Source organism: Manis javanica, chromosome 14 (genome assembly GCF_040802235.1).
Source record: "Manis javanica isolate MJ-LG chromosome 14, MJ_LKY, whole genome shotgun sequence".
Classification (NCBI taxonomy): Eukaryota; Metazoa; Chordata; class Mammalia; order Pholidota; family Manidae; genus Manis; species Manis javanica.
Window position 1 is genome coordinate 56,765,697 of NC_133169.1, and position 14,358 is coordinate 56,780,054.

Here is a 14,358-nt window from a genome sequence, read left to right on the forward strand (position 1 = left end):
ACTGTTCACCATGTAAGAATTTATTCACTATGTAAGAATTCGTTCACCATGTAAGAACTTGTTCGTTATGCTTCAGAAGATTGGAGACTGACGAGAATTAGGCTTGAGATGGATTAATGATTGTACATTGAGCGTTGACCCCCCTATACTGAATTTTATTGTTGTTAACAACCATTTGATCAATAAATATGAGAGATGCCCTCTCAAAAAAAAAAAAAAAATTATACCTTTAAGAAATAGGCTGAGGTATTTATTTTGACATATTTACATACTTACAAAATTGGTTTTATCCAATACATCATCCTGCACAGTATCTTAAAAAAGGAACACCATATTCTGGGAGTAAAAATCTGAGATTCCTAATAATTTATGCAAACCTAAGAGCTTTTAGAACATACTACTATCAGTTTGGCTTCATAAATTCCTGTTTAGAATTTCCTCTAGCCAAGGAACAAAGTAAATTCAACAGTTACATATTAATTTAGTTGACCCTGAGTATATTACTAATTTGTGTAACTTTTGAATAGATGCACACAATGCATTTTCATCTACTTATGTTTCCTAACATACTACCATTTGGTCTATGTTCTTTCATCTCCATTTGCTACCCCGTTTACTCTTGAGAGAAAGAGGAATCAAGAATGGGGAAGTGCAACGACGGAGACTAGTAAGAGACAACCATCAGTCTACCTAAAGCTTTCCAGTGCCAAAGGCCAAGGCACAGGGCTAACAAACTTCAGCAGGATCTTGCACTGCATAATCTGAGTACCTTCTGTCAACTGAGGTTGATGTTGACTTGCTCTTCCTACAGTTTCTCCTGTTCTCTTTCATGCTATTTGAACAAACAATTGTACAAGCTTATAAAATTCAATAATAGTTCCTGGGGCTCTTCAGGAGAAATAAAATATCACAAACATGACCAAAACAACAGTGATAAAGAATTATGTTAAAGACCGATTTCCCTAAGAAGCTTGAGGGAGAAAAAAAGCAATTAGTCCCCAGTTTGACTCTCTCTAAAAACTGCTAGTACAGGAATTATAAGAAAATGAGCTGGAAGGAAAAAGGAACAAGGGCAGTTGGGTGATCGGTCAAGGGAACTGTGGCCTCAGACTGATGGCGTGCGTACCTGATGCCAAAATGCCAACATTAAAAGACAGCGTGGCTGAGGCTGCCATAGCTTTGAGAGAGAGTGAGGTACTTTCCTTGCCATTCATACAACAGAGAAATCACAGGATGTAAAAGTAAACAGAGGTTGGGAAAACAGAGCCTTTGGGTCAGTCGGGCTCTGATTCTTTCAAAGATAACTCTGGGCCAAGAAAAAAAATAATCAGAGAAAAAGCAGAAAGGCCTGTACTTCTGTATTTCTTTGTACAGGCCTGGATCCTGTATTTCTCTTTTCCATCTGCCCTCCCTAATTGTCCTCACCCACTCACACTGTTCCAAACAGCAGAGGCTTACGGAATTCCCAGGTGCAATAAAATTACTTGGCCTGAACCAGGCTACAGCATAACTTTGCCACTGCTATTAGAGAATTCTAGGAAAATCCTAGCCTAATGGGATCATAGTGTTAGTGATTCTATGGAAACAACCCTCAAAAACATCAAATAAGACTTTTTGAGACTTGGTAAAATAAAATTAAAATGCATTTTTTGGGATCTCCAAAATTCCCCTGTAGTAGGAAGAAAATTAGTAGAAATATTTTAAGTACTTTCCTTCATCCCTAATTGTGATTTGTCATCAGGCCAATGCTATGATAAAATACTGTTAGAAAAGGGTAGCTTTTAAAAACAAAGGATAAAAGGAAATGGTAGAGAAAAGTTTCTTATTATGAAAGAGAAAACAAGAATAAAGTATTCCATAAACACCAATGAAGGTGGAAAAAAGTACTCTGTTCTTGTGGCACAGCAACTGGCTACATGTCTTTCTCATTACTTGTAATGACACAGACATCTCAATTTCACTGAACCTCACTGTACAGGCTTAGAAATTAGCATATGCCATAGTTGTGAAACTAATACTTACTCTTCTCATCCTTGGATAAAAAACAGAAAAATCAAGTAAGTACTTGAAATAATATTAATACAAAGGAAACATTACATGTAATGACAGTGCACGATAAGAGCTTCAACACCCTTAGTAAGATTGTGCTAATTCTTTCATATTTGAAGAACTGTATACAAAAGTAAAACTTAAATTACATTTATATAAGAAACTATCTTCAAAAAGTTATTTGAACTTGCATATATAGAGTTGAAAGTATAAGACAAATTATTTAATTTTGATTTATATAAATCCAAAAATGTTAAAAATATATTATCTGGGGGGGAAAGCTTTTACTAAATACAAATATAATGGACTAAACAAACCACATTGAATATAAAAACTTTTTTTTTTAAAACTTCCATAGAAAGTAAAGGCAGAATGGCACAAAGTTACAAAAGCAGTGTTTGAGGCACAGTAAGTAAGAAGGAACCTTAATTAAAACAAGATGCATACAATTCCATAAACAACAAAGCAATTCCCTCTTAAAAATGTCTCTGTTGGGAAAATACGAGCGGAAGCAGAAGTAATGGCTGTTGGCAGTTTACTTGGAAGTACTGAGGAGTACTGAACAAACATAACCCAAATGCTTCTGATTTTAAATACACTTCAATCATTTGCCACTTAATGGTCATACAGCAATGAAAAAAGATACTACCTCAATGTTCAGAGTGTCAATCTGTGAAATGCCATAACTTATTTTTAAAAAAAGAGAGATTTTGTTTCAGACCATGTGAGTGCATAATAACCCAAAGAAAATGATCAATCCCATTGTTTTGATCCAGACTAAAGACAGGCACAGAAACATGCACCATCTCCCTACAGGCAGGTTTCTGAGGGCAAATGACTGAGCACACTACTCCACATCAGACCTGAGACGTGCACACACGGAAAGCATCAAGGACTGACAAGGAAGGGATGAAGCATGAATTAAAAGAAATTATGCTTTTAGAGATTAGTCAATAAACATGTTCCTTCATTTACTATGTCTTCTTAAAAACAAAATAATCAAGTATGTATCATTAAGTTAAATGTCTTAGCACATGAATGTGCCCCTTGTAAATTTGGTACATGAAATCATCCTATAAAAATATTCATATATTTTCTTTTTGAGAACTATGTATGTCAAGTTTTGTGATCATAAAAAGGATCTGCTTTTCATCTGCTGGAATGACACATGACTCTCTAGTAAAGAAAAACTGCAGTCTACAGGGAAATTAAAATTGATTCATTGATGCAATCCAATTTAAGGTATACTCTCTCTTCTTTACCACCAAGCTCAAAATGAGGCAGCCTCAGGATCCTAGGAAGGCATCTTTCAAATGGCACGGGCCGGCAGGCGCTGTTTATACATGCCTGCTATGGCTTTGGCCGCGCTGTAGATCATCTGCCGACGAGACATGCCAGTGAAAGCCACGTGCCAGTCAGTCCGGCTGACATTTAGTAAACTCTTCTCCAGAACTTCACCCACTGTCACCAAAAGGCCTGACCACCTCAGATTGTAGTCCTGGGGAGTGAGACTTTGAGCCTATAGAAATGAAATGGACATCATTTGAATACATTTTTAAAAATATCATTGGAATTAGAGATATTTCAAGCAACATTTCAGAGTTTCTCAAGATACTTTTAATACAGATTATGACAAACCCTGAGAAACACAGCTATGCTGCCAACTATATGAAGTTGCAAGGCTAAAAAGACTGGAAACATATTACACCAACTTTAAATTGTCCACCTTAAGCTCATTTTGTTCAAATATAATTTAAGTCTTAATCTAATGACTCCATCTAACAGCTCGGTGTCAGAGGATTTAAGTTTTAATTCTACTGTCAGTATCACTTCAGGTTACCAAGATTAGTGCTAAAACAGAAACATCACGTATCTTTTTACAGTCATAAAATTCCTACCACAAAGAGGGAAACTGCATATTAAGGCTTTAATCCATTCAAAGAGTAACATTCAACTGATCTGAAGAAGAGTGCCCAGAAACTTCATTTTCTGGTAAAGTTAATAGACATCAAATAATAACCCACCCAGGACCACACTGGCATCATTACATCATTTATCCTTAACCAAACCTGAGCTGCTCCAACTCCTTCCACACACAGGACCAACTCATTGCTTGGTATCAGAGAATGATGTCGTTTCTCTGTCTTAGGGTATTAGATACAGTCCAGGGGAGTCTCTCCATATGTAAATAGATCTATACAGTGATTCTCAAATGTGCTATGTGAACCTGAAATGTTTTTTATGCCCCATCTAAGACTGCTGAGTTAAGTGTCAACTCCACAGCTGGTTCCAAGAGGAAGAGTACAGTATTTACAAATAACTTCCAAGCAAATCTACTGCAAACAGCCCAGAGTTGGGGTCCCTGTTCGAAGTCTTCCACTATGTCCACTGTACTATCAGTATTGTACTATGTTTCAGAGAGGAGAAATAGCAGATAATCACTGTGGCCCTTCAAGACACTAGCAGAACTTTGCTTCTCAAATGAGATCTGCACACCAAGCCCCTGAGGATCTTGTGAGGATGCAGATCCTCACTCAGCAACTCTGGGTTAGGGCCCAGGAGTTTGCACTTCTTAACAAGTTCCCAGGTAATGCTTATGCTAGGCCTAGGATCACACTTTTGAGAAACAGGATATTGGGCAGTATCAGCAAAAATCCAGCAAAGCTGGGCTTTTAACTGGGGGTGAGATTTATATTTATAAAATTTATATTTATATTTATAAAATTTATTTATCTATTAAACGTTATGTATTAAATTTATATTTAAGGTAAAAATTTTCTTGTATTAGACTATAGTCGACATACAATATTGGTTTCAGATGTACAACATAGTGATTGACAATTACATTGCTAAATGCTTTTGTGCTTTTTTATGGCTAATATCACATTGTGTATATGTACCACCTCTTCTCTGTCCATTCACCTACTGATGGACACTTAGACTGCTTCCATATCTTGGCTATCGTAAACAACATGTGATAAATACAGAACTGCAAATTATCTTTTTGAATTAGTGATTTTGTTTTCTTTGGGTAAATTCCCAGAAAAGGAATTGTTGGGTCATGTTGGTATTTCTAGTTTCAGGGTTTGAGAAACTTCTATCCTGCTTTCCTTAGTGGCCACACCAAGTCACAATTCTATCAGCAGTCTAAGAGGGCTTCCTTTCCTCCACATCCTCACCAACACTTGTTATTTCTTATCTTTCGGATAGTGGCTATCCTATCCAGTGTGAGGAGATACCTCATTGTGGTTTTGATTTCCACTTTCCTGATGACTAGTGATGTGAAGCATCTTCTCATTTGTCTATTGACCATCTGTATGTCTTCTTTGGGAAAACATCTGTTCAAGTCCTCTGCCCATTGTTTAATCAGATTGTTTTTTGGTGTTGAGTTGTAGGAATTCTTGATATAATTTAGGTATCAGCCCCTTACTGGATACACCATTTGCAAGTATCTTCTCCCATATAGTAGGTGGCCTTTTGTGTGTTAATGGTTTCCTTTGCTGTGTGGAAGGTTTTTAGTTTGATGTAGGCCCACTTTTTTATTACCAAGCATAAATTCTATGGATTTTTATCCAGATTTTCAGTAAAATTATAATTATAATCCCTTAAAGAGATGATATCTATTTCCTTAAATAAAAAACTAACAAAGGCAGAAATAAACCTCTCAAGATGGATAAAAAAAAAAAGGGAAGAGAGCTGCAAAGCAGGGATAAAAGGGCAGCATCTCAATACACATACTTTCATATCTTCATAATTTTGAACCTCGTGGAAAAAAAAAGCGACAAGAGAAAAAAGAAAATACAAACCAAATGATACCCTCTGAACACTTTTCAGAGTTAACCACATTAACAGTTTGTTGTGTATCTTTCCAGGCCTTTTTTTCCTTTTTCTATTTATATACATTTTAAAATATATATGTATGTGTGTATATGTACATATGGATCATACTAGATGCAGCTTTTTATTCTACTTAGCAATGTATCAGATAAATTTTGATATTTATATAGAGTTTTATTAGTCTTATAGTTTCAAAGCTTGGTTCTGTGAGCATCGCGTCCATTTCTTTCCAATATATATTTCTAAAACTGCCCGCCTGCAGTAGTCAGACACCTAGCACAGGGATTACCAAACTTTTTCTGGGAAAGGCTAGACACTAAACATACTAGGCTTTATTGGCCAGTCTCCACTGCAGCTGTTCAATTCTGCTGCTCTAGCACTAAAGCAGCCACAACACTATATAAACACATGGGCATGGTGTGGTCCAGTAACATTTCTTTAAAAGAAAAACAGACCACAGGCCAGATTTGTCTGCAGGCCATTTTTTTCCTGATCCTAAGGTTTCCTTCTGTTTCGTTTTGTTTCTTTTTTACATTCTCTCCCTCATCAATGATCCACTTCGGTGCATTTCTACCATTTGCAATGAAATTTGCACTTGTATTTTTCAGTTATATACACTGTCTAGTCCACTTAAATTTCTAATGTTTATCATCAGGTCTGATTTTTGCATTAATTTTCCAGTGCACACATAACTCTTCACCAATTAGAATTAAAAGGGCATCAGCATGATTATTTCTAGCAAATACTTTTCAATTCTAGTGAAATCCCTTTTCTTCTTCAATCTGTTTATGTACTGAATTGCATTAATTGATTGATTTGTTTAAACTAGTCAGCCATTCCTGGGACAAATCCTTCCTAGTTAGGATATGATGTTAGTGATGATGTGTTTTATAGCAAGAAATATATTTGGTCTTTCATTTTTGGCAGAGCTCCTAAAACCCCTGGAATTTTCTAAATGATGAGAGCAAAAAAGCTGTCTTTTGTTAATGAGATGACTTTTGGACAGGCCTCAGGTAACTTATGGAGGGAGGCCGGCTGCCAGCAAGAGCAGCCATGTGAGGAGGTGGTTGGAACTTTCATCCCCCGAATCTCCAGCTCCAGGGCGGGGAGAGAGGTTGAGGTCGAAGGAATCATCAGTGACCAATGATTTAATCAAATGTGCTGATGTAATAAAGTCTCCTCCATGAAAACCCAAAAGGAAGGCACTGGGAGAGCTTCAGGCTGGTGAACACATGGCGATACAGGGAGAGTGCACAGTTGGTGAACACGGCAGCTCAGCAGCCTTCTTCCCCATTTGGCCTATGCCTCTCTTCCCCCTGGCTGTTCCTGAGTTATAACCATTTATAGTAAGCTGTCAATACAGCGAGCAATCTGGTTGCCTGAGAAGGTGGGGGTGGTCAGAACCAACCCATAGCTGGTAGGTCAAAAAAGCAAAGGTGATGACCTGGGCTTACTACTGCCATCTCAAGTGGGTGTGGTCTGGGGATGGGTTGGGACAGGGAGCAGTCTTATAGGACTGAGCCCTTAGCCTATGACATCTGATGCTATCTACAGTGTACAACTGAGGTAGGACACACAGCAAATATCCTAGAATTGCCTGATGGTGCCAAAAAAACCTCTCCCACACACTGGAATTCAGTCCAAAACCTAAGTGGTTGGTGTCAGAGGGCTATTTGCTAGAATGGCCCTGGCTCATGGAAACGTGGTTTGGGAAGAGAAAGGATGAAAGGGGAAAAATGAATCTGCTGGGTGGGGATGTGGTCACCCTTGGTCTGGAGCAGTAACTGTGTTGTGCCTAGTTACTAAAGGTAAAAATTACCAAGGGAATTTAGAGAGGGTTCCAACATCTGGGGAGCTGATTCACTGCATGTATCCAGTAATGCAAATTAATAGGAAAAAGGCAAAACAGTTAATCCCTCAGTTATTGTTAACTATAACAGCTAAAACTAAAGTATAAGAGTTTGCTGGGTCTGGCCTTGATGTTATAACAAGCTCAGATTTTGGTCAGTCTGAGCTTTGGCCATGAGTCTCAAAGCCACCCTCTCCCCCAAGGTAAAATTGTGCAGGGACAACACACAGTCCCTCTTAGACTTCTGGTCATGAAGAAGGTGGTCAACACGGAGGCAGGACAAAACCAGGTAACTATGAAAGCCAGAGGGTAAGTGTGAAGGAACTGTCTCATTCTGAGGACTGCTGTCAGCTGCCTGAGGTAGCTTAGCTAAAATGGACTGAGACTGACTGACTTAGGAGCAGCTGAGTGCTGCAGAATGGAAGCCTGTCTGGGCTGATACAGGACCTACAACTCACTATGGAGCACAAACAGATGGCTGTACGTGATCCAAACACACAGGAGGCTAGTCCTGCGGGAACAGCCAGTCTAGGGATGTGGATAAAGCAGCTCTAAGGTCTACTGACCTAAGGCAGACTGTCAGTTCCTGTAAATGCCAAGTGGAACAGCCCCAATGAAGCATTTAACATGCTTCCTATACGAGATCATCAGCCACTGAACACACCGGTACCCAGGTCATGGTTAATGCTGTGTTTATGGCCCCTTTCACATGGGCAGCACATATCACCCTATTGTTGCAAAACCAAAACACAGTTCCAGGGAAGGGCTGTCAAATTTGCTGTCTCAGCTTCCCCTCACAGGTCTTACAGATGCTAATAACATTATATTAATTAACAAAAAGACCCTGGAAACCAAGGAGGTAGTCAAGGGACTCTTCCCCACAAAGTGGGAATTTTTTAAATAACTAAGAAATAAGATGAATAAAACAAATTTTGATAGGACTAAAATGAGGGAAACAGAAAAGGGGAGAGTCATGGGACTCATCCTAGCCAGGAGAAAATCTTCACATGGTATTAAGAAAGGGGATGAATAAATCGGACATTGATGGGGTTAAAACAAAGGTTTCAAGACAGCACCACCAAAGGTTGGACGGGTCGAGGCCCTGCTACTGGTCCCCCAACATTTAAGGGCTGCAAACCAGTCTGTCCTATTTAGCGCTTTGGAGAAATGTGTAAGGTCAGAAGGCAGAGATTACAGTGAGACCCAGGACCAGCAGTCAGCTGGAGCAGTCATTAGATCACTCAGGACAAAGGCTGATGGAAGGGGCCAGGGTTCAACAGCTGGCTGGGGACCCAGAGTGTGTGCACAAGAAGGGGTAAAGGGATAAAATGGATGGGGGTGGAGGGTGGGGGAGACGTGCTAAGGGCTCCTTGAGCTGGGCCACCAAAGCCCGCCGGGGAAGCCCAAACTCATGCTACGATCAGACTGAAACAAAGTAAAAATGTAATGGTAATGGCTGATAGGATTCTGAAAGTGGATTGTTCAGGCAGGTAGTAGGTGAAGAAGTTGTCTCCTTTTCCTGGATGTTTTACGGAATGGCTATCATGTGTCCTGGGGAATGCTTCCCTACTAGTATTGTATACCAAAACCGGAGGCCACAGTTAGGAATAGGACTTGGTGGAGTTATGTAACAGCTTGTGGAACTGGTGTGTTTGGACAGGCTTAATGTGAATTGGTTCTGGTTTTTTTTTTTTTTTAACCTGAGTGCATTTTGGGGCTGGACACTGTTCTCTCACTGAGGAACATTTCCCCCATAACTGTAAGCCAGAAGGGTTGTAAATCTGCCTTTCAAGTATTAATGGGGCAGGCTACATGGGTCCCAGTAACACTGCCTGTGCCAGCAGTGTGGGACAGAAGCTGAGTGCTGGGAGGGACAAGTACTCTGTACCACAGCCGTGAATGGAGCTACAATGAGGAGGCTCATGCACAATCTGAGTGCCTCCCAGTGATGGCTACTGGGACTCTGGATTAGACATTTCCATGTGAGGGGCACTGACTACCTAGCTATTGGACATTATTAATTGAAGCTACTCTTAGGACTGAAGGGCATAAAATGATTTTAAGATGTGAAATATACCATCCTAGACATTTTGGGAAGACACATACGCCCTAGTGGGGATGGCAGAGCCCAGAGTTCATTAATAACATAGGAATGGTTTACACAGCATCACACAGCCTGGAGAAGGTGAGGATACACCCATGGTCCAAGAGCCTCTATGCCTCCAGGACTGACCTGAACCACCCAGAGGCTGCTAGAACTGCCTCCCATGTGACCAGCTCTCAGGAGGATGACAGAGGGCTGCTGGATTCCAAGGTGAACGCACAGCATGCTATTTGGAAGATGGCCACTCTGACTGAAGGGAGAGCAGCCCCATGATCCACTGTCACCCACCATCCGGAATCAGATGACCCGCCTGCTGACGTGCCCTCAGAAGGTCACAGCGCCCACCACTCCCCCTCACTCGTCTCCCCCCGCAGGCATTTACCCTCTGACGTCACTACAAGCAGGGTGAGTGCAGTACAGCTACACACTAACAGAGACCACCATCACCTGACCAGTGTCACTCTGTCCTGTTATACTTGCTCCATTTTATTATTAGTTGTTGTTAATCTCCTACTGTACCTAATTTGTAAGTTAAATTCTATTAGACATATGTACATACAGGGGAAGACACAGTATTTACAGGGTCCGGCACTATGTGAGGTTTTCAGCGTCCCCAGGGGAGCTGCTGTAAAGAGACCCGCTCGGTGGGCTGAACTAGCTGCATGCTGTTTTCCCAGCAGTGACAGAAGACGTGAGCAGTGGTAAAATCCCCCATTATTTTGCTTTTCACTGACTCCTGGGCAGTGGCCCCAGCCTGGCCCTATGGTCGGACCTGCCCTAATGAAGGATGCACTCATAGGCCACAGCCCTTTGGAAATCACTATGGGCCTCTGAGGGGTGCACTAAACAGGACATGCTGATGCCTTTCAGAATAACTCCCTGGTAGGTCTGGAAGGCGACTAGAATCCACAAACATATGTCCTGTGTGCTCACTGGAGATGGCCACCTCAGCCAATGAAATGAGTGGACATGGGACACTGCAATAGTGCAGAGACGGGCTGAATGCCCACAGCCCTGTCATGCGTTCTAAGGCACCAAGGGCCAGTAAGAGCTGCCAAAAAAGAGAGCCCGGGGCTGCAGACACTGTGTGGCAGAGTCCCTGGTGGAAGGCCTTGACCACAGCTGGTAAGAGAGACATGCTGGTAGCCCCAGGGCTACCAATGGTCCTGCTAGGACATGGACTCTGGGTGGCCTTTGCTTCCCTGGATGGAGGTGCCGGTGTGAGAGGATTAGAAAGAACCAGAACATACTGCACCTATTTGAAGTGCAAGGAACACGCTTCACAGCCCAGAAAGGCCCACAGTGGGCAGAGTGCACCTCCTTGTGGTACTCGCCTGACAGAGAATAGGAATAGGCCGTGGAAAGAAACACTGTGTCTAAAATCGGGGGAGGACAGGCTGGCTTACACTTCAGGAACATGTGCTCACACTGAATAAGAGGGGGCCTAAAGCGGCATACCCACTGGAGAACCTCCTGCTTTTCTCTGCATCTTGGGAGGAGGTGGTACTACTACACAATGCTTGCCAATGGAGGATAAGGGTAAAATGACTTTTTATCTTTTTTTTCCCCAGATGGAGTCAACTTTTTTTTCCCTCTGTCAATAACCTGAATTACAAATACAAGTGTGGAAACAGCGATGATTCCAAATCAAGAAACTGTTTTTAACCTGTAGGAGCCAGCAGGTGTCTTCACTCCACATGGCAAAACTGGGGTGCAAGGTGAATGCCACTCTACTGCCTGGTGGTAGCCCACTGACTCTGTGCCCATATCACCTCACCTTCTCTAACAGAAGTGGCATCTGTGATCTAGAGCAGCACAGTGGCTGAACTTAATGTCCCTTCTGATGACAGAAAACTGGGGATATGGGTAAAGGGATGCATAAATGGATTATGTAAAAGGGAAATCGACACTACCACCTCAAAAGAGGTTCAGAGCTTGGCTGACCCCACTCCTGTTCTTGGAGCCTACCTAACATGACAGTATAGAAGCCTGCAAACCTGAGTGGCCTGGCCCTGGCAGACAATTTCCTATAATACGGTGGTGGACCCATTTCTGGCACAGAGCTCCTAAAACTCTGTATTTCCTGAGAGATAAGAGCAATGGAGGTGCCCCTTATGTTAATGGGGTAACTTTTGGAAAGCTCCTACCTCAGGATGGGGGCTGGCTGCCAGAGGAACCAAACACAATTATCACAGAAGGTGGGAACTTTCAGCGTCCTCTCCTGCCACAGCTCCTGGGAGGGAAGAGGGCCCGGAGGCTGACACAACCCTCAATCACCAGCAGCCAATTATTTAATCAATCACGGCTCTGTAATGAGGCCTCCACAGAGCCCCAACAAAATGGGGCTGGGATAGCTCGGGGGTTGGTGGACACAGGGAGGTTTGGAGGGAGCAGTGCACTGGCAGAGGGTGTGGACGGTCCATGCGTTCACCCTTACTCTGCCCAGTACGTGACTTCCCTTTGGCTGGTCCTGAGTTGATATCCTTGTATAATAAGTTTGTGATCTAGTAAGTGGGCTTCCTGGGATCTATGTGCTGCTCTAGCAATTTAATCAAAACCAGGGAGCAAGTGGTGAGAACCTCTGATTTACAGCTAGTCGGTCAGAACCACACAGGTAAAGCTCTCTTGGTCGATGGCATCGGAACTAAGCTGAACTCAGGACACCTGCTGGTGTGGGAGCGTTGCTCGGTAGTGTGGGGAGTTCCTGCCAGTACTGGAATTGGTTGAACCCTTTTTAATGTTTTAACACATGAAATGATTTTATTTATTCTACCAATGATTCTGACATTTAAAGTTCTTAAGTACCATTATACCTTCTATTGATGTTAAGTGACAGGCTAGTTTCACAGAATGAAGGAAAAACCTTCTGTTTTTGATACTATGTAGAGCATAAGAATCTTAAGTGAGGATTACAAAATATTCAAAGAACAGATCACACCACTAGAACTCAGTGATTTTTCTGGAGTAAGATTAAATTTTCATTGCAGTGCTTCACTTAAGTAATTAGGTTGAATCAGATGAAAATGTCAACATTTGACTTTATTTCAAAGACAACAATTTCATACAGTTCAACCTAATACTTATTCCTGAACAAATTTTTAATTTTTGTAGAAAAATCAACCACTTTATTATCTAAGTTTTCTTATTTACTCATGTAACAGTATGCACAGTATTTGCTTACAACCTTTTAGTTACCTTCACATTGGAATGAGCTTAGTATTACCATCTATAAAAATGTTTTCTAGAACTTCTGAAAAGAAACTAGGGTAAAAATTATAATATGCATAAATGGTTCAATAAAATCGCAAAATTCCAAACATTAGCTCTGGGATTTACAGTTTATATGAGAACTGAGAGAGTCACAGGTAATGGTTTTCAGGGATTCTATAAACATAATATGCCAAATTTGCATGAGTGTAAACATGTATTTTCTTGGGAGAGAACCTAAGAGCTGTATGAGATTCTCAAATACTATTTGACAGTTTTGAGATTACATTTAAGTACACATGTGGTGAAATAGGACAGGAAAAGGTCAACAATGTACCATTAAGATTCCAACATAAATATGTATTTACATTCCATTTAGTTCAAGAAAGGATTAAAGGTGGAACATGAAAGTACACAAAGAATCAAAATGATTATACATTTATGCTTACTTTCTTCTGGCAACGAAGTGGATATGAAAACTATTAGTTACACTTTTTAAACAAAACCTAAAGGTGACTGGCTTTCATCTAAGGTTTCTAAACAGGAAGATCAAAATCAAGGAAGGAGGGAAAGGAGGTAGACAGAGAGTGAGTGAGAAAGAAAGAAAAGAAAAGGTGACCATAAAAGCAGCCGAAGAGGTAAACCTTTTTCTCATCTTACGGTAGTGAAAACAACCATAAAAGCAAAGGAAAAAGTGAGGAAAGTAGAGATTAGCCATGTAACGTATTACCTTTCCAAAATGCTGGAAAACTACACTAGGGAGGTACTCAAACAACACGGTAGGAACTGGAAATCGAAAAGCAAAGAGAAAAGGAAAAAGGTGAAGTAAATCAAGAATATTTCATATTTCCAATGAAATTCTAACATGAACCTTTGAAAACAGTATGACAAGTTGCTCTGAAGCATAATGAAAAAGAGAAAACTAACCTGTTGCACAAATTCTAAAGGCACTGGTGTGGCCTGTGTAAATGCTTCTAGATGGATCCCGTGGACAGGGTCTTCCACTATCAAACAGCCAATGTCAAACCACCTGGAATGGAATATAGAAGCATCACATTGCTTAAGTGCTAAATAAACAATACAATGAATAGACCAAAAAAAGTATCATCATTCAGATAAAACATCAGCAAATTTCAAAAAGGAAATGTTACTCTAGTCAATTTTCAGGAGGACAAGCCATAAAAACTTTGTAAAATTACCCTGTTGACTTAATACCAAGAAGAAAGAAAGAGAATAACAAAAAAGAAAAAATTATTGAAAATTACTTATCACAGCAAGTTCCTTTAAGAATGGGACTTCAAATAAACAAAGA

General features: G+C 40.8%; 1 protein-coding gene across 7 annotated transcripts in view; it reads right to left on the bottom strand.

Moving 5' to 3' along the window:
• Positions 1 to 1,825: 1,825 nt before the first annotated feature.
• PRRC1 (proline rich coiled-coil 1) overlaps positions 1,826 to 14,358 on the bottom strand; it is a 91,117-nt gene continuing 78,584 nt past the window's right edge. For 6 of the 7 annotated variants that reach the window (XM_073221649.1, XM_073221650.1, XM_073221648.1 and 3 more), the window contains 2 exons: positions 13,974 to 14,076; positions 1,826 to 3,568 (listed from right to left, as the gene is read on the bottom strand). In XM_073221649.1, the coding sequence (XP_073077750.1) occupies positions 3,359 to 3,568; positions 13,974 to 14,076 (313 nt within the window). In that variant the 3' untranslated portion in view covers positions 1,826 to 3,358. Of the gene's footprint in view, positions 3,569 to 12,915; positions 13,833 to 13,973; positions 14,077 to 14,358 lie in introns of those variants that run through there. The other variant, XM_073221651.1, reaches the window with a different exon arrangement.